We start from the raw sequence: 19,682 nt of genomic DNA, 5'->3' as shown, positions 1-19,682 counted from the left end.
TCAGGGTAGATTCGGGTAATGTGATCCTTTCCTGCGCCTTCATTTCTAAGAGTGCATAGTTTGTATCGTAAATAACTATTTAATTTCAAGACAGTCCTGCAGTTCCAGTAAAATTGATGTGTTTACAACCAAAATGCAACATTGGCGAATAGTGGTTTAACAACTAGAGTAATCTACATGAACTGGTGTACATTTTCCCCCAATATTTATTTGCCCTATGTCAATTATAACAAGACATGTAGATAATCAAACGGATCATAGGTGTCGGCAATAGCAACAAACATTCATTTTCAAGGAAATGTGAAGTGTGTGGAATGGATATAACGGCTATAATTTCAGTAGCAAATCCATATAATTGTATTTAATGGTTCCGAGGTGGCTTTTCAGTTACGGGAGAGCAGCATATGCGTTCTTTATAAGAATACACAGAGAAAGTAAACAATGAAACAGTTTATTGTGTCGGAACATCAAACGGCTGTTTACATAAGACAAACACATTCAATTAACATCCTTCTCAAAACCATTTCAAAACAGTGAATTGTATAGAAAAAGGAGGGAAACGGGAAAAACAGAAGAGAGAGAGAGAGAGAGAGAGAGAGAGAGAGAGAGAGAGAGAGAGAGAGAGAGAGAGAGAGAGAGAGAGAGAGAGAGAGAGAGAGAGAGAGAGAGAGAGACCAGGAAGGAATTTACAGAAGCTTCCTCCGCTCAAAGGGATCATTTAAGTTAGGGAAGTCCTCTTCGGGTTTCGGTCTCAGATTGCTCTCTAGTGGCACGGTCTGGTATTGCAGGAGGAACAAGGACGGAAGAAATGAGGTCAGCCAACAAGCAATGTGCGTTTTTATATGATTTGTAGCCTATGGCTTGTGGTGTTGTTACTACAATTAATATTACATCGAAAACAAAAATGTGAAAGTTTTACTGGTTTTATTCTGAACTCACCAGACACCCATCTCTTATATTTACTTCTCACCTGTAGTGGAAACCAATGGGGAAAATTAATATTCTTTGTTGATATTTGTTCATTATGAAAAGTTTCTCTAACATGATAGATATATAATTCCTACACATACACTTACAGAAGCGCACATGCACACAAGTAGCCCCCACACACACACAAAACCACGCACATGCACACACACAAACACACACACACACACATACAATTCAGTCTGTACATACACACAATTGTTTATGTTTTGGCCCTGTACTCCAACACAATGCATTTTAAATGAAATAATGAATGTGGTTAAAGTGCAGACTGTCAGCTCTCATTTGATATTTCATTCTAGATATTTCTAGATATATCTAGTGATTCATGTATAAATCGCAGCCCGGTCTATAAGTTATTGGAAAAACATATTTTGACAAAAGTCGTTATATGTAGTACATGCAAATCAATAACTGCCGGAAGTCGGCGACCCATAGACCCTCAAACTGAAGGTGACGGTCTGCACTTTAACCTCAGATATATTCATACCAATTTGCTGGAGTACAATGCTAAAACGGCAACAATTAAATATAAAACAGTTAAACCAGCTGAAGTATACAATAAGCGTTGTGCATCTAAATGTAAAGCTGGATGAGCAGCGCTGAAGATATCTCACAGTTAATGGCTGCTGCCTCTGCCTCAGCTGGCCCAGCCCTAGGGGAAAGAGTACGGCTGTTGAGCGAGTGTAAACCTCAGAGGTTTTACAGACACAGATTCTGTGCTAAACTGCAATGCAAACGCTGTGAAAACTCAGCGCTCTGCTGTGATCTGCCCCATACTGTACTTGACCTGCTGAACGACTGTTCAAACTCACCGTTTCTGATTTAATTTGCAGCGACATTTTCGGCCTGAAGAGAACGAGAGAGAGAGAGTGAATTAGACAAGCACAACAGATGTATATGTGTGTGTCGGCATGGATGCACACGTGTGCGTGTTCATGTACGTATGCATGTATACACTATGTACGTACATGTGAATCCAGTGTTTTATGTACGCAGTTTGTATCTGAAGTCTGTGTCTGCAGTCAGACTGTGTTAGATTAAAGATTTTATGAAGTGTGTGTGTGTGTGTGTGTGTATGTGTATGTGTGTGTAGTAGTCGTATATAGTTTGCAAATTCATCTGTACACATGCCTCTGCATACAGAAATGCATAAATACTGCACATCTTCAGCTTTGGACAAACTGGACCATTTACATTTTATTTCCATACTGATTTTACAAGCCAAATTTATGTCCCTTTTTTCTTATATTATTCTGAAATACTGCCATGTGCCACCTCTATTAGCGCTCCCATTTCTCTGAATCTCAGTTCAAAGCTCAGCGAGGTTTTACAGCACAGTATGTTTGGACATCTGTGTGTGTCTGCGTGTGCCTGTCTGTGTGTATGTGTGTACGTATCGGTGTGTGCATGTCTGTTTGTGGTCTGTGTGTGTGTCTGTGTGTGCCTGACTGTGTGTATGTGTGTACATATCAGTGTGTGCATGTCTGTCTGTGGTCTGTGTGTGTGTCTATGTGTATGTGTGTACGTATCAGTGAGTGCATGTCTGTTTATGGTCTGTGTGTGTGCCTGTCTGTGTGTATGTGTGTACATATCAGTGTGTGCATGTCTGTCTGTGGTCTGTGTGTGTGTCTGTGTGTGCCTGACTGTGTGTATGTGTGGACGTATCAGTGCGTGCATGTCTGTCTGTGGTCTGTGTGTGTGTCTGCGTGTGCCTGTCTGTGTGTATGTGTGTACGTATCGGTGTGTGCATGTCTGTTTGTGGTCTGTGTGTGTGTCTATGTGTGCCTGACTGTGTGTATGTGTGTACGTATCAGTGCGTGCATGTCTGTTTATGGTCTGTGTGTGTATCTGCGTGTGCCTGTCTGTGTGTATGTGTGTACGTATCGGTGTGTGCATGTCTGTCTGTGGTCTTTGTATGTGTGTGCGTGTGCCTGGCTGTGTATACGTGTATGTGTGTGCGTGTGCGTGTATGCGTCTGTGTGTACATATCTGTGTGTGCGTCCATGTGATCAATAGCACATGCACATATTGAGTTTTAAACACACTGCAAGCCCCATATTAATCTCCACACATATATCCACAAATATCTCAGCACATATCACCACACATGTCTCAACACATATCTCCACACAGATCTCCACACAGATCTCCACACAGATCTCCATACAGATCTCCATACAGATCTCCACACAGATCTCCACACAGATCTCCACACAGATCTCCATACAGATCCCCATGCATGTCTCACAGATCTCCATATATGGAAGTGGTGCCAGCAGTGCCATTGCTGCCCATATCAGGTGTTCACCGAGCAGTATCTCTGTGCAAGTCTCATACAGGGCACACTTGATCAACTAAACAAGCCCTGGGCTCACTGGGGGAAGACAGGGACTACTGGGAGCCTGTCCGATGTCCCAAAAGAGGTCACCCAAGGAGAAGAAATAAAGCGACATCTCGGGGAATTCTTTGCCAGAACAGAAATCCAGGCGAGGAGTCTATGTATGGACCAGTGGGAAGAGGATCTGCAGAGATTGAGGTCTGTTTACAGATTTACGGCAGGGTGTGGATGACAGGGGAACAGTCAGACATTCTTGGGGCAGCGTTGTCTGAGATCCACGAGGGCGGCGCCACAGACACGGGGGTCGGGTTTCCTGCTGAGCGGGATTAGAGCAGGAGGCGTTGGCTCCTGTTCCCGCGCGCGTCAGACACTCCTCGCCTTGTTTACCACTGCAGACACAGAGCGCGACCGCGCAACCCTGACCCACAGAGCCACGGGGTCTGCTGCTTCCTTATTTATTCGCTCTGTAATTTACGTCAGCTGATCTGGAACTGAAGTCGTTTCTGATTTTAAGGTGGGGAACGTGAAGAAGGACCCCCTCTGTGACCCTCCAGGACCAGGGGGGCATTAATCCCTACAGTTGAGGGATTAAAACAACCAATAACATTGTAACAGGATATTCACTTTTTCTACCTTCACTATATGTGGATACTCAGTGCGCAGTGAAGTGATTGCACTGGGACAAACCTCAGATCAATGCTCGTGAGTGCTTTATTAAACTCACACTGTTACCATATGAAACCTGAGCAAATCTCTGCCAATCATATCACACCTTCCCTATAGCTGCTTTATGGCACTGGGGATGACATCTCCTCCTCCAAATACACAAGGGCAGAGATTATAGATCTGCCCCTGCTGGTGCTGGCAGGAAGCTTTTAAAAGCTATAGGTAACACCCAAACATTTCACAGTTCGTCCTGTACTACACAAACTGTACTTTCTGTTAGTGTGAAACAGTCCGACAGTGTGCTAAAATGATTCCACTTAATTTTGGCTAGCACTGCAGGCTAGCTAACGTAAGCACTGCCAGCAGTCGGCTAGCTTTGCTTACATGGAAACATCAACCTAAGATGGATTTATTTATCTTATGAAGCACTGTCATGTATAATTCACTTATGCCACGATATCATGACCAGTTAATATTTTATTCAAAAATAGTTCTAGAACACTGACTTAAAACAGACCAAAAACCTACTCTTCAAAAGGTTAAACTTATCTTAACACAATGCAAGCTGAGCTTCTGTCTGAACTCCACAAATGAACAGAAGCCCATACTCAGCATTCAAGACCTAAATGTCCATAATTTAGTATATCATTTTAATAATTTAAACTATAGCCTCCTTTGCAAGGAATCTTTCGCATTTAGCAGATTACAGAAAATTAAGCATTTCATTCTCTCAGAACGGATCCAGTATTCATTCTTATTGGCATGCATAGCTGTACATAATGTGCCCTCAAGAGGGTAAGTCATCCTTCAGTACACATTTAAAGTGCCTCATTAAGAACAATTAGCGGCTTGTTATAATTCAGCAGCTGCAATTATGGAGGGATTGAAAGCCAGCATACACAGGGGTCTCAGTTTGCTTTGGAAAATTCTAATACATCTCTCCTATGAATATGTGAAAACACCCTCGGCCCCTCACTGTAGGGTTGAGCAGGTTGAGTGAGGAGCTGTAGAACCCTGTAAGGACTAGGATCACAAATACGCCATCAGAATGTTCTTAACTGAACACTCTAATGATGATGTAACAATCACTCCTGGTCACTGAAAGCCATGGAGTTCTAGAACACTGACTCTGGATTAAAAAGAAAAGGATCGAAAGACCCGTTCTTCAAAGGGTTGAAAAATGAACATCAACGCAGAAGACTCACTGATCACGAGCAGGATGCCCATGATGAACAGCACCACGGCGAAGATCAGGCCTCCGATTCGAAGCGACTGGTAATCTGAAAGGAAACATAGATCACATGACCACCCAAGGCCAGCTCGTTGGTATGATGTCATGTCACTCTGGATAAGAGCTCTGGATAAGAGCGTCTGCCAAATGCCAATAATGTAATGTCACAAGGCTAAAGAAATAAGATTTAGAGCTTCAGAATCTGATTTCCTGCAAGGTCAAATACGTGTGGAGATCAGTGAAAAATAGATCTTTGCACAAATGCACAAAATAAATAAAAGCAGACATAATTATATGTCTCATTAATAATATTTATGGGAGGACTGGGGGTGAGCCAGTATCGTAGTGGCAAAGGTGCTTGGCTGGGACCTGGAAGGTCGGTGGTTCAAGCCCCTGTGCAGCCACAATAAGATCCGCACAGCTGTTGGGCCCTTGAGCAGGGCCCGTATCCCTGCATTGCTCTGGGGGGGGATTGGCTTTGGATAAAATTGTCAGCTAAATGACTGTAATGTAATGTAATGGCTGATAGATGAGGAGGGATGGCCGGAGAGTGCGCTCTGTTTACAGTGCTCCGGTTTTCCTCAGCCTCCGGGGTCAGAACTTTCCACCATCTGGAGATCACAGGGAGGGGCGGGCTGGCGCCCCAGACTGACCCGTAAACAAGCACTAACGGACCAAGACCTGGGAGCCCCTGGGAGTTTGGGAATTCTGCTTTTCCACTTACCATAGTGAAACGGACTGTCTGCATCTGCAGGCGAGGGAAAAAGGGACATATATAAGCAAAATATGGAGAAAAAAAAGCATCAGAGCAACTGAATAAAGATGAGAAGCCTACTCCACATTCAAACGGAAGTACTTTATTTAAAAATAACCTTTAAAAACAGGCCCGCTGACTTAAAAGTACCCAAAGCAATTAGAAACAGGAGTTGAAGATCGCCATACATTATTAATTGGGAACAGCTCTGCTGCTAGGCAACAGCGATTAACATTTCCCCCCCCATACCAGCACTGCCTTTAATCCTCAGGCATTCCCTGTGTGGCCATCTCAGCCCTGAAGAGGTGCCTGCACACACCTGCTCCAAACACAGCTGAGCCCAGAGCACAGGGTCTACTGAACACTGCGATGGTGTGTCACATTTTACCTGTCCACCCATTTCACAGCATATGCAAGCCTGCATCGTATCTACATGCAATTCACAATTCACAGCACAGAGATGCATGTTTCAAACACTGGTTTAAACTCAAAAAGAGAAAAAGGATGAGGAGCTGGATGATGAAGATTACCTTTCATGTCATCAATAGTGGACGCTGGGGAGAAAAACAGAAACAAACTTATCGTAAAACTACACGTAACTTCACCACTTCACACGAAAACAACACATTATTAGACATTATTAGACATTACAGAAAACAAGCAATCCAATCAGAAAAACTTTTTTTTTAAATTAAAAACCTTCCGCAAAATGCACTACCTTTTAACAGTACACACAGCAATGGCAGGAATGATAAGAAAAGAAAAGAAAAGGAAAACGTGTTTCCTGTTTGGAGGGACATACTTCATTCTACACACAGATGCACAAACTGTTCATTCCAAAGCAGCAGTATCAGGGTTTGGGTAATGGGACAGGGCTGGGGACGGAGGTCAGGGTTTGGGTAATGGGACAGGACTGAGGACGGAGGTCAGGGTTTGGGTAATGGGACAGGGCTGGGGATGGAGGTCAGGGTTTGGGTAATGGGACAGGACTGAGGACGGAGGTCAGGGTTTGGGTAATGGGATAGGACTGGGGATGGAGGTCAGGGTTTGGGTAATGGGACAGGGCTGGGGATGGAGGTCAGGGTTTGGGTAATGGGATAGGACTGAGGACGGAGGTCAGGGTTTGGGTAATGGGATAGGAGTGGGGATGGAGGTCAGGGTTTGGGTAATGGGATAGGACTGGGGATGGAGGTGAGGGTTTGGGTAATGGGACAGGACTGAGGACGGAGGTCAGGGTTTGGGTAATGGGATAGGACTGGGGATGGAGGTCAGGGTTTGGGTAATGGGACAGGACTGGGGATGGAGGTCAGGGTTTGGGTAATGGGACAGGACTGAGGACGGAGGTAAGGGTTTGGGTAATGGGATAGGACTGGGGATGGAGGTCAGGGTTTGGGTAATGGGACAGGACTGGGGATGGAGGTCAGGGTTTGGGTAATGGGACAGGACTGAGGACGGAGGTCTGGGTTTGGGTAATGGGATAGGACTGGGGATGGAGGTCAGGGTTTGGGTAATGGGACAGGACTGAGGACGGAGATCAGGGTTTGGGTAATGGGATAGGACTGGGGATGGAGGTCAGGGTTTGGGTAATGGGACAGGACTGGGGATGGACTGTGGAAAAGGAGAGCTGATGTGGGAGGGGGCGGCCATCCCGCTCTACTATGGTACCAGCAGGACCAGGGCATTTATACTGCAGTGTGTCCTCTGGGCAGCCATGCACAGTACACTCGCTTCACTGTTTCACACTGCTCACTGTCTTCCTATGGTACACACACACACACACACACACACACACACACACACACACACTGCTCACTGTCTTCATATGATACAGACACACACTCTCTCACACACACACACACACACACACACACACACACACACACTGCTCACTGTCTTCCTATGATACACACACACACACACACACACACACACACACACACACACTGCTCACTGTCTTCCTATGATACACACACACACACTGCTCACTGTCTTCCTATGATACACACACACACACACACACACACACACACACTGCTCACTGTCTTCCTATGATACACACACACACACACACACACAGCTCACTGTCTTCCTATGATACAGACACACACTCACACACACACACACACACACACACACACTGCTCACTGTCTTCCTATGATACAGACACACACTCTCTCACACACACACACACACACACACACACACACTGCTCACTGTCTTCCTATGATACACACACACACACACACACACACACACACACACACTGCTCACTGGTTTCCTATGATACACACACACACACATACACACACTACAGACTGCCTTACTACGACACGCACACACAGGCACGCTCCAGTGTAACACTGCACACTGTGTCTAACAGGCCAGCACACACCCCAGCCTGCATTGTCATCATTATGGAGAATAGCAGGACTCATTTAAAAACTGATGAGGACCTTGAAGACACTTGCAGGGAAGAATAGAATGCGATCCGGACTTCAGTGCCCTTATCACTCCCAAGTGAGAGCTACGTACGCGCATCGATCCCCATTCTCATTAGTGAGAAAGCCAGCACTGATTTATAGAGTACTCCGGCTGTCAGTAGTGTGTGTGTGTGTGTGTGTGTGTGTGTGTAAGCATGTGAGAGAGCGTGAAAGAGAAAGTGCGTGTGTGTTTGTGTGAGCATGTGTGTGTGAGTGTATGTCTGTGAGTGTGAGTGTGTGTGCGTGTACGTGTTAGCATATTTGTGTGTGAGCATATGTGTGCGAGTGTTGATAGGCAATCAAGTCATAAAGTATCTTCCACAAAACCAAAGCACAAATCACCACAGCCATCAACCATTCTCCCACCACCATACACTTAAACTGTAGAAGTCATGAAAGACATTTTTGTCACTTTGCTAATGAGGTAAATGCATGAAATAAATTCTCACTATTTTTTATCACAAGGCTAAAAATTCATGGATTTATTTCAAGTCATTCTGATTTTCTCCGAAAAATTTATTTTGGCAGAACCAGAAATGTGATATATTACTGCAGATAAGACTCCTCCTTGACAAACGTTCCTGCTTTTGCAGTTGATCACGATCTTATCTCAACAGACTTATTTCCTGTTCAAAAATGTCTCTCCACTTCCCTCCCACAGAACTGCAAACTCCTAAAATGGCTGACAAAGTGTGCTGACCAAACAAAGCGACAAGAGCCCAAACACAGAAGGAAAAGACAAATGTTCAAAGTAATTCAATTTGTTAAAAGGAATCACAGAACATCCTGACCATGTCTGGGGCAAGTCAGACTCTCTGAAGAAGAAAAATAAAATAACCAGAAGAGGGCAGTGTTTCCTGCAGCATTTTCAGCAGAAATTTGGAGTTTGAATCCACATCCACATAAATTCAATCTCCAGTTACTGAAAATGACAAAATGCCACTGTACAAACCCACTTAAGCCCTCCCCCCTCCTCCAAGGCAGAACTATAAACAGGGTGGCAGAAACTAAATTATTGCTGGGGGGGGGGGGGGGGGGGGTATATCCATTCCAGATAATTTGAGCACGGGAACTGGCACGGGCTGAAGAGAGCGCCGGCCATTCCAGTTTCAAGCAGTGCCACAAACAGCAGACAGAGGCCATTTTTCACCGCACACACACAGGGAAGACTAAACTGGGTCAGGTCCCCAAAAACACACACAGGGGGCGTTCAAGCCTGGCGTTGAACGAGGGAGCTTTGTCATTCCACCACACTGCAGCCACGCCCGTCACTCCAGCTACTTACCGGCCATCTCCCTGCCAAACGCCGACCCTGTAGATACAGACACATGCAACAGCGACGTGGCTGTGACTGTCCGCTCGCAGAGGGGAACAAAACAGCCTTCTCACACACATTGGGCTTGCGTCTTGGCTTTTAGAAAAAGAAAACCTTTTAAATAATGGACTCGGGGCAGTAGTCTGGTGAAGCAGGTAAAGTGAGGGGTAAAAGGTGGAGTACAGCGTCTGACGCTAGAAGAGACAGAGCTTTGTGGGTTAAACAGGCCTCCACCCTTTGGTGATAGTTTGGTTTCTGTAGCGTCCTGCAGAGCTCCACACAGCAGATCTGGGAAGGGCGCTATGCTGATGAGAATTCTGATTGATTTTTAACCGTTTGACCGATTGATCGTTCTCACCGCGAACAGCTCCTGCAGTGAGTGCAACACGATCGATGACCGCAGCCGTTTTATTTTCCCGAAGGCCCGTTTTTTTAGGGAAATGTTCATCACCCTCCATGACTCCACTCTTATAAAACAGGGGTTAGTTGAGAGGTTCCCAAGGTGGAGGGGTGCAGAGACACAATGGGGGGAGGTTGAAGTGAAAAGGCACCGTGCAGGAAGTGTGTGTGTGTGTGTGTGTGTGTATGTATGTGTGTGTGTGCGTGTATGTGTGTGTGTGTGTGTGTGTGTGTGTGTGTATGTATGTATGTGTGTGTGTGCGTGTACGTGTGTGTGTGTGTGTGTGTACTCACTGACTGACTGAGAAAGTTAGGCCATTAGGAGAGGAGAAGGTGCACACTCACCCAAAGCTGGGGCCAAATGTACGCAGAGCATCAACACCGCTGGAAGATACATCCTCCCTGCAAATGAAGCAAGAGAGACATCTCTTTACATGCCCACCCGGTCCTTACTGCTCGTCCTACCTACCCTGTTTCATTCCTCATTACAGTCCCTGACAGGGAACTCCATATCGAGGAGGGCTCCCTAAGTCATCCCACAACCTGCAGTGAGGAACCAACTGTGGTTTTTAACATGTTCAAATGAAATCTGCGGTTCAAGGTTCAAGGGTGAGCCATTTGAGGTCAATTGTGTGTTTACCTGTTTTTAATTGACTGCTTAACTGCTCAGTAATTAAAGACAAACTGTCAGATCCAGTGGCTCTCCAGGAACTGGGCCAATGAACCCAGCTCCACAGAGTCTGTGCACCAAACTGAGTGAGTGCTGGGTTACATATTCAGACTGAGAGAGTGCTAAGATACATATTCAAACTGAGTGAGTGCTGGGTTACATATTCAGACTGAGAGAGTGCTAAGTTAAATATTCAAACTGAGTGAGTGCTGGGTTTGGTATTCAAACTGAGTGAGTGCTGGGTTATATATTCAAACTGAGTGAGTGCTGGGTTACAAATTCAAACTGAGTGAGCGCTGGGTTACATATCCAAACTGAGTGAGTGCTGGGTTATATATTCAAACTGAGTGAGTGCTGGGTTACATATCCAAACTGAGTGAGTGCTGGGTTACAGATTCAAACTGAGTGAGTGCTGGGTTACAGATTCAAACTGAGTGAGTGCTGGGTTACAGATTCAAACTGAGTGAGTGCTGGGTTATATATTCAAACTGAGTGAGTGCTGGGTTACAGATTCAAACTGAGTGAGTGCTGGGTTACAGATTCAAATTGAGTGAGTGCTGGGTTACATATTCAATACACTGCTTCCAAACAGGAAGCAGCCACATACGAAAGCAAGGCACTCATATTTTTACACCCGAAGCAACACAACACAGTATTGCCCGTTCTGAAAAAGGGAGTTTATGGGACAATAACATTTGCTGATGGTGCAAGCCAAAATACTCCACGTTTAAAGGTTAGCCTCCAAATCCAGGGACGTTAAATGTGTGCCCTCTCTCATCGCAGCAAGGAGAAGCTCCAAGCCAACTGGGACAGTCTTATTTCTGTCAGCACTGGTCGGCCTCCAGAATCCCAGTCCAATCTGGACTCATCCGGTTCAGATGGCTTATGTAAGGATCAGGAGGTCGGCGACTCCTGACACCCAGAAAGGACAGGGGGGCTATTTCAGGCCCGGTACCCTGGAACGGAGGTCCGAGGAAGGCAGGGTGCCAGGGCGGCTGGTGTCGGGTTCCACCAGAGTTGTGGTCAGTGGGTTACCGACATAACTAGGCACTTTCTTTCAGATGCCAGGCTTCTACTTTCACCAAGACGAATGCACATTTGCGCAATTCCGTGTTGAAATTTTCAATTTGTACGAGTTTCGTAGATGTCTGCCATCTGCTGGCCAAAATAGGGTACAGGCCAATTTTGAGCCAAACTCAAGGAAGTCAAGGTCTTTAAGTTTTGCAGTCTTTGCTGCTGGTTATTGGGAGTGTTAAATGCTTAATTTAAGTCACTCGTTGGCTAACACCTGCACTTGCCTCTTTTCCGAAGACTAAACTGCTAATTGAAAAGAGGCTAGATATACCTGCTGGTCCCTGGAAGCTTAAACCTACCGCCTTCTGAAATAGATCTGTAAAATTAGCTTTCATTAGCCTTAACGCACAAAAACAATATTCAAATTCAAGTTGAATTCGATCTTTTTCAATATAGCACAAACACCTGCAATCACACAATAACCAGTCAACGCTATTCGGCCCTGATTTATGTAACCATGTTGGAAGCAAAACCAGTGGTTCTACGAACAAAAATTACAAAAGGAAGCAAGAATGCATTACTGACTAAAAAACCATGCAGATTGACATATGTATGGCTTTAATAAATTCAGCATTCTAGATTTTAGGTGTGTATTTAAGTTATTTATTAATTTATTAATTCGCTAAACTTGCAGTACGCATAATTCATTTTGAAGTATAATGTTAATTGGCGCAAGGCATAGTGAAGCACATGGTGACGTTGTTGGGTTACGTCACCAAATACGGGGTAGGTCTACACCGCAAAAAAAGTTTTTTTCTTTTACAGTCTCCGTCCCACCATGGCACTGATAGACAAATATGGAATACTATAGAATACACGTCCACTACATACCCTGGTGCAATATCCAGCTATGGCCAACTTGAAAACCATTTTGAGTATAAAGCTGGTCTGACAGGTCAACCAGCGATCCGCTGTTTCAAAACCTAGCAGGAAATAAGCCTAATACATATATAAAATAAGACGTTAGGATATAATATAAATGTACCATTAAACAGTTAATATTCGTAGAGAGTGGAAAGATAATTTACCCAATATCAGAAGTGGAAACTAAATTCGTTTTTTTTTTTAAGGTCTGAATGGATAGGGTCTCGTGGTTTCAACCAACATTTATACCAATGTTCTTCTCAGGCACAATATCTCCACAGCCGGGGACATGTGTCCATTCCTAAGCAACGGGTTTGCAAGACATGGAGGCAAACCTTGTTGAAAAAAAAAAAAAAAAAAAAAAGAAACAGCTCAAGCTAGGTTTTGAAACAGCTGATAGTTGGTTGACCACTAAGACCAGCTCCATACTCAACATGGTTTGACCAACTCAAGTTTTAAAACAGCTGGTAGCCTGTATTTCAAGCTGGTCATAGCTGGATTATATACAGCGAAACGAAACAATCACTGAATATAATAAAACAATAAACACGGGAGAGAGACTCGAGCAAAGAGACCCAGGGGTTTTATGAGCTCGTCTTTCAAAGGGGCTCTGTAATCAAACAAATTTAGTCACCAACTCCAGAAGCGCAAGAACAATCTTATCATACAACATAGCAAATAATATAACTAATTTCAATTCAAATTGCAAAATGCTTCCTTATGTTGCTTGGCATACTAACAACATTCTTGAAAGAAACTGCATTAACTGCACAACAAATGTACAACAAGTATCTACAATCGAGGGTGGGCAATTCCAGTATGTTCACTAACATAAACAAAGACCCTGCTGTACAATATTTGGCAAGTTATTTCGTAAAATTGAAAAACATACCTGATTAATGTGCCTCTTTCAAAACTGAAACAGCACGACGTCTCAGATTGAGGTTGGAAAGTATAGTCGGCTACAAGAAAAGATTTCCACACAATCCGGTAAAATTCCGGTTCAGTATTCCTCGTATATATTCCCAGTGACTACCATTTAGATGAGAAATACATGTAGCCTATGGTTTTGAGATCCAGGGAGTGCGCACGCCTATGAAGCACACGGACAGCTGAACTAAACTGTAATCCTGCCTCTGAAATGGACTCTCTCCAACTTCCAACAATGTTTGGGGATTGGGGTGAGTAGCGCCGGGGGAGGGAATAGGGCGAGGGGGCTGGTCGAAAAACATCCAGACCCACCTCGATTACCCCTGAACGCTCGCCGATAAGCTGTAGTTGTTTACTAGAACTTTCCTGGCTGTCCCCTGTCGGCTTTTAATTATATTTCCTTATTTATAAGAGTGTCACAGGTCATTGTGAAGGTTTCCATATGGCGAGGAAAATGTATTTAACCTCTGTTTACAAGCAGCCTATCCTCTCCCTTAGATATCCGTATGCACAAATATTTATCGTTAACACTAAATTGTGCAAAAATAAAGCAAGTAATTTTATGGGACATATTTTAAGCACAGCCATTTTTTTCGTAAGACCCTCCATGTGCCTTGCAAAAAAATAAAATATATATATATATATATACATTTGCCCTTTTGATATTTGATATTTCTGAGAACCTTAGAAGGGATACGCGGACAGAAAGAGCGTTCTGTCTAGACGCATTCCAGTGTACGGTTGCACTGCCCTGTAAGATTCTGCAGCACACATCGCTCCTGAAGGACGTTGGGTGGCAACGGAGGCCACTGGGCATTCCGAGTGCAGTTCACAGCGACGTGACGGATATAGTGTCTATGTACATTTGCGAGGTGAGTCACTCCGGTCAACAGCAGACCGCTGGCCTCCTTTTCGTCCACTTAAGGAAAAGCAACTGCAAGAGGCCAATTAATCAGAGCCATGCATGGGTTGTGTATGGTCTCTGTTAAAGGCACACCCAGTGGAAAGTGCTGGCCATTTGGGTCAGTTGCTGGGGGCTGGGGGAAAGGAGGAGGGTCAACTGATCCCTTCAGAAATCCCGGTGGGGGAGCGGAGTGTCTGGCTGCAGATTAAAATCATTCAATTGTTCCCAGATGTAGGTCGCAAGGAATGTAGCTCAAGAAACTATGGTTACCTCTAAATTCTAATCCACTGAAATCCTGTATGCGTGTGTTTGTGTGTGTCACAAAATAGTGTACACTGAGCACTCACGGTTACCTAATGACAAGCTGATTTGCATATGGTTTGCATGGAGAGCCATGGAGAGCCATGCAAACCAGAGTGACGCAACACCCATTTCATTACTGCTGGGTAAACTGGATGCTCTGGAAGAACAGGACTTTTGAGTGAAACACTGGCCTGGAGTGAACTCACACTCTAAATGCCATTCTCCCTTCTTCTGCTGCTGTAGTTGTCTTTTTTGCGCGCTAAAGAATACGAACAGGAGGAAGAATCTTTCTGAGCAGCGCAGCAAGGAAACTGCCAGCACCCAATCACCAGCAGGGATCGCTGGGGTGCGATCAAGCAATTGCGTGCTGCTCGAGGCAATTATTAAAACGGAAAACATGAGTCAAATCTGTTCCGTTAACAATGAAAGGTGGTAACGTGTTCCATGTCTGAAATCGGTGTGATATATGGCGGGAGATGACGCTGCTAATGAGCCCTTGCAGGCGTGTTTCTAGAGGCGAAATCGGCTAAGGCGGTAAGAGCAGTCCTCTGGCAGTTGCCGGATCGATCCCGCCCTTGGTGTGTCGAAGTGTCCCCGAGCAAGACACCTAACCCCCAAATGCACCTGACTGGGCTGGTTGGTGCCTTGCATGGCAGTCAGTCGCCGTTGGTGTGTGAATGTGAGTGTGTATGAATGTGTGAATGAGAAGCAATCTAACAAACACCGGTGAAGGTTTACCCTTGTCTTCACACACGGATACAAGACTTTGTAATGGAAAATGGGAAAAAAGAAGGCCTGTTTTGTTGTCATATTCTCATATATATTTTTAGAAATCAATTTCTTAAATAAAAAGCCTTTGCAGCAAACACAGTGAAAGCCTTTTGCTCGCGGTGTGGTTACAGCGGTGAGTTTAATCAGAGATGCTGACCTTAAGGCTCTACCCCCAGTGGGCCTTGTCCGGCTCTCTCACAATGAAACCAGTACAAATTGAATTATATATTACCTTCTGAACACGGCGGCCTCTGTTCCCACCTGTGCAGCGTCCTCTTCCTGCGCGTTTCAGACGTCCCCATACAGACGACCCACCGCCATTACTCACTGTGGACGGCTGCCTGTTTATAGATTTATTCGCTTGCTGTGTTGCCGAGAACAGGAATATGGGGGGAAAGAAAGAACTATAGCTGCGGGCAGAATGTGGGGCCCGGATACAGCCCTGGAGACTGGAAAATATCTGAATAATATAATAATGTGAAGTATGTCGCGTAGGTTCCAGCATGCTAAATGTAATGGCTTTATGTTATACCTGAATCAGAAAGCGTGCGCTTTACAGCTCAGCAAAGGTGCTACCTTAAAATATGAATGCTTTGTGGTGTAGTTTGAATAAAATGTGCCCTTAGAAAAATACGTTCTTGCTAATGAGAAAATACATTATTTTCTTATTTGTAAAGTTTCTCATGAAAGGCCAGACTGGCCAAAATGTCATGTTTAATGCAAAATGCAAAGTGTCACGCCTTTAATCGACAAGCTGTGCTATTATTTCAAGGTAGCTTGGTTGCTTGAGCACAAACTTTCCAAAAGCATTGAAATACGACGTAAGACTGTGAAACCTTGCAGGCGGTATGAGTGAGTCTCTCGTCTTTTCGCCATACGGGCTCTCAGTAATATTCCACCGCTCCCTCTGCATTCGCTCATTGATTTTTGATATGAATGCGTCAGATGAGCCTCTGCACATTCAGAGTAGATCTGTTTTATCGGGGCTAAATTCACATCTAATCATCTACTGCAACTGATAACCAAATAGACCAACTGCGAAATTAGGATGCAAACACGGTAAGTGTAATTACCCATGACTTCTTTGACAGTCAGAAAGCTTGTTTTTGTCAACAGTTCAATATTAAAGAATATTATAGTTCCTCCCAGATTGGAACAGGTAACCACCTGGTTGCAAACACTTTAGCCTCCTACATTTTCATACTACGCACCAATAGTTATTGATATTAGTTATGAATTTAAATGAAACGCCAGTGATTATATTATCATAACGAGCCATCCCAAGAGCCTGCAGAAATACTTTAATGCATTCTCGACGCATGCTTATACTTGCAGTACTACGAGCTGCTCTGCCTAAAAACTGTAATCATCACTGTTAACTTAAGAGCTGCCAAGGTTCAAACCGTACATTTTATGCATATCGCTGTGACGGTTCACAAAACCACTTGTATTAGTACACTCTCCAAAAGGATGTGTTAATATCTATTTTTGTATGACAAGTATACAACTTGTGTTACAAAAGGAGATTTAACGCAGACTGTCAAAGCAGCAAAATAATGTGTTGTCTTGACTGGAAACGGAGGTGCCTTAGATATAACACATTATATGTTTGTTTTTGAGGGTATTTAACATGATTTCATAGGTACCTTTTCCCTTGTTATAAAAACCTGGTTATGAAGAACAATGGAAGGTTTATTCATTATTGTGCAAAAAAAAGGTTATTCAAATAAGACAGTAGGCTATTTGTTGTGCTGCTGATGGGAAATGTGGCTGTAAAACTTTAGCATCTAGTGAAATAACAAATAAAAAGAAGTCATTTCTATTCATCTGAAAAAAAAGAACGCTTTGAGATTTGTTCATTTAATCAAATAAGCAGTTGCCATCTATATTCCAGAAGTACATTAATTCCACACCACACACTCCTGCCATCTGAATACCAATGTCTGTTTTTTTACACATTTGAAATAATGGCAGTCCTTCACCAGCAATTATTAGGCTACTGTTTTTATTACTGTTTTAGAAGGATTTGCATAGTCAGACGTGAATACGTCAGACGTACATTAACAGTTAGGAATCTTTGTAGGCCTACCATATGTATAGCACGTCACAAACACACATATAACGTTTAACCCTTGAGTTGTCTAAAGGGTAAAAAATCAACCGCTACTATGTTAAACAGCAGAACAAAATTTGATGACAAAGTTTGAAAAATAGAAGTTTAGTGAAGGCAGGTCATTTTTGACCCTGAGGACTAGGGGAGTATACAGAATGTTACGACTACACAAGCGTAAAAAAAAGAGTTACATTTAAGGTAAATGTGTGGTTGAATGTATGGCCTTGGAGAAGGTTGCATATATAATGATGTCATATCCAATGGAAGTAGACAAACCATAGTATGCTACGGTTTTGCTAAACAGAGTATACCTGAATAGACAGTTTTTTGTAGGCTACCGAAGAAAATTCAGAATAATTCATACGGAGTGCCATCCTGCGCCATCCCCGCACGTTGTTTCTGCGCTTGTCGTAGTCAGCATTTGCAGGCCTACTTGCAGGCATTATTCACGTCTCCTCCTCCAGGCTCATCTCCCCACGATCGTTTGTCTCCCAGACCAATGGACTGAACTCACTTTTCCCACGGTACTGCTGGGTCAGCAGGATCATGTAATGAGCGGAGTGGGTGGTCATCCCGGCTCTGGGATTTCACCCACAGAATGCAAGTCACATGACCGAATATAGGACACATTAGGTAGCAGTACGCTCATTCGAAGTTGTATGTTATGGTTTTGGCAGCAATTTGGCAGGCAGTCTAACTTCAGTATGCTAAGCAGCCTACCGTACGCATGTAAAAGATGTATCAATAGTTAAAATTACATAACTTAGTGACTTCGTTTTTATATTGGAAACGTCAAGACCGGGTTTAATAGATAATAGCAACACGCGATTATAGCTAGTGGGTTTCAAACTCCAATGGACATGCTCGTTTCTGTTGCAACAAATGGTAATAGGAACGTGATGCAGGTGTGTTACACAATACGCAATGCACATGTATTGCATGTACAAGGACACAGTTTTCGCTCGGCTGCGTCAGACAGGCAGGCAGACTGGGCACATGAGAATAAAAACAGGCGCATTCTTTGGTGGCAGTGGAAAGGGAAGGATGGTAAATGTCAGGATAATCTGAGAGGGCGAGAATCTGCAGTATGGACAAGATTTCCTGTTAGCCATTTTTTTTGTTTATTCATTACTCATATTACATGGTGTTTCCTTTATGAAAGCAGACCAAGTGTGGTGCATGTATAGTTAGCTATTTTGTGTATAATACATATATATATATATATATATATATATATTGTATACTGTGTGTTAGCTGGTGAAAACACATAAATGCATATATTAACGTAACCCGTACAGACTGACATTGTGTGTGAGTTTACAGAGGTAGTTGGGCACAGTGCACGGCTTCTATTGAATGAAAGCAGTAACTGATCCGAATGAATTGAGTGAAAGTAACCTGGTGAACAAAGCCCTGTTGTGCACTAAAGACGCGGTATGCAGAGAAGCAGGAAACACAGCCACAAATGATAAAAAATTTCCACCTTTATTTGTCATTCCGAACGCTTAGGAGTGTGTGACTGAAATCTGTGGTCAGAATCCGTGCTGTCGTGAATGACCTGTGAATGCAGCTGGACTGACAGCAGACTATGATGCCTATATGCTAAGTTATAGTCATATAATTAAAATGTGTTATTTAGCTGACGCTTTTATCCAAATGGATTTACAGTTCATTAGACAAAGCAGAGGACAATCCCACCTGCGGCAATGTGGGGTTAAGGGCCATGCTCAAGGGCCCAACAGCTGTGTGGATCTTAGGGCTTGAACCACCATTCCAAGAATGAGTCATTGTGATCATTTCTGTATAAAGTGCCTAAGAACAGTGTGTGTGATGAACATGGTGGGTGGAGATTTTATTAGATGGAAAGCCCAGAGGTTGCT

At 43.8% G+C, this 19,682-nt stretch overlaps 1 protein-coding gene across 3 annotated transcripts; it reads right to left on the bottom strand.

Annotated features, from left to right (window-relative positions):
- Positions 1-437: 437 nt before the first annotated feature.
- LOC133129689 (FXYD domain-containing ion transport regulator 6-like) lies at positions 438-14,227 on the bottom strand. Of its 3 annotated transcripts, XM_061243951.1 has the most exons (10): positions 13,674-14,042; positions 10,519-10,575; positions 9,745-9,771; positions 6,510-6,533; positions 5,950-5,973; positions 5,200-5,274; positions 1,803-1,836; positions 1,605-1,642; positions 940-970; positions 438-776 (listed from the first exon to the last, which is right to left on the bottom strand). In XM_061243951.1, the coding sequence occupies exons 2-9, from the start codon at positions 10,568-10,570 to the stop codon at positions 960-962; spliced, it is 285 nt and encodes a 94-aa protein (XP_061099935.1). In that variant the 5' UTR covers positions 10,571-10,575; positions 13,674-14,042; the 3' UTR covers positions 438-776; positions 940-959. The 3 variants fall into 3 exon arrangements, with proteins under 3 accessions (XP_061099935.1, XP_061099941.1, XP_061099949.1); XM_061243957.1 differs by lacking the exon at positions 9,745-9,771 and having other exon boundaries at positions 13,674-14,227; XM_061243965.1 differs by lacking the exon at positions 1,605-1,642 and having other exon boundaries at positions 13,674-14,225.
- Between the last annotated feature and the right edge of the window lie 5,455 nt (positions 14,228-19,682).

The sequence above is a fragment of the Conger conger genome, chromosome 1 (genome assembly GCF_963514075.1).
Source record: "Conger conger chromosome 1, fConCon1.1, whole genome shotgun sequence".
Lineage (NCBI taxonomy): Eukaryota > Metazoa > Chordata > Actinopteri > Anguilliformes > Congridae > Conger > Conger conger.
Note: the sequence above shows the minus strand (reverse complement) of the source record. Positions and strands in the feature narration are given on the sequence as shown.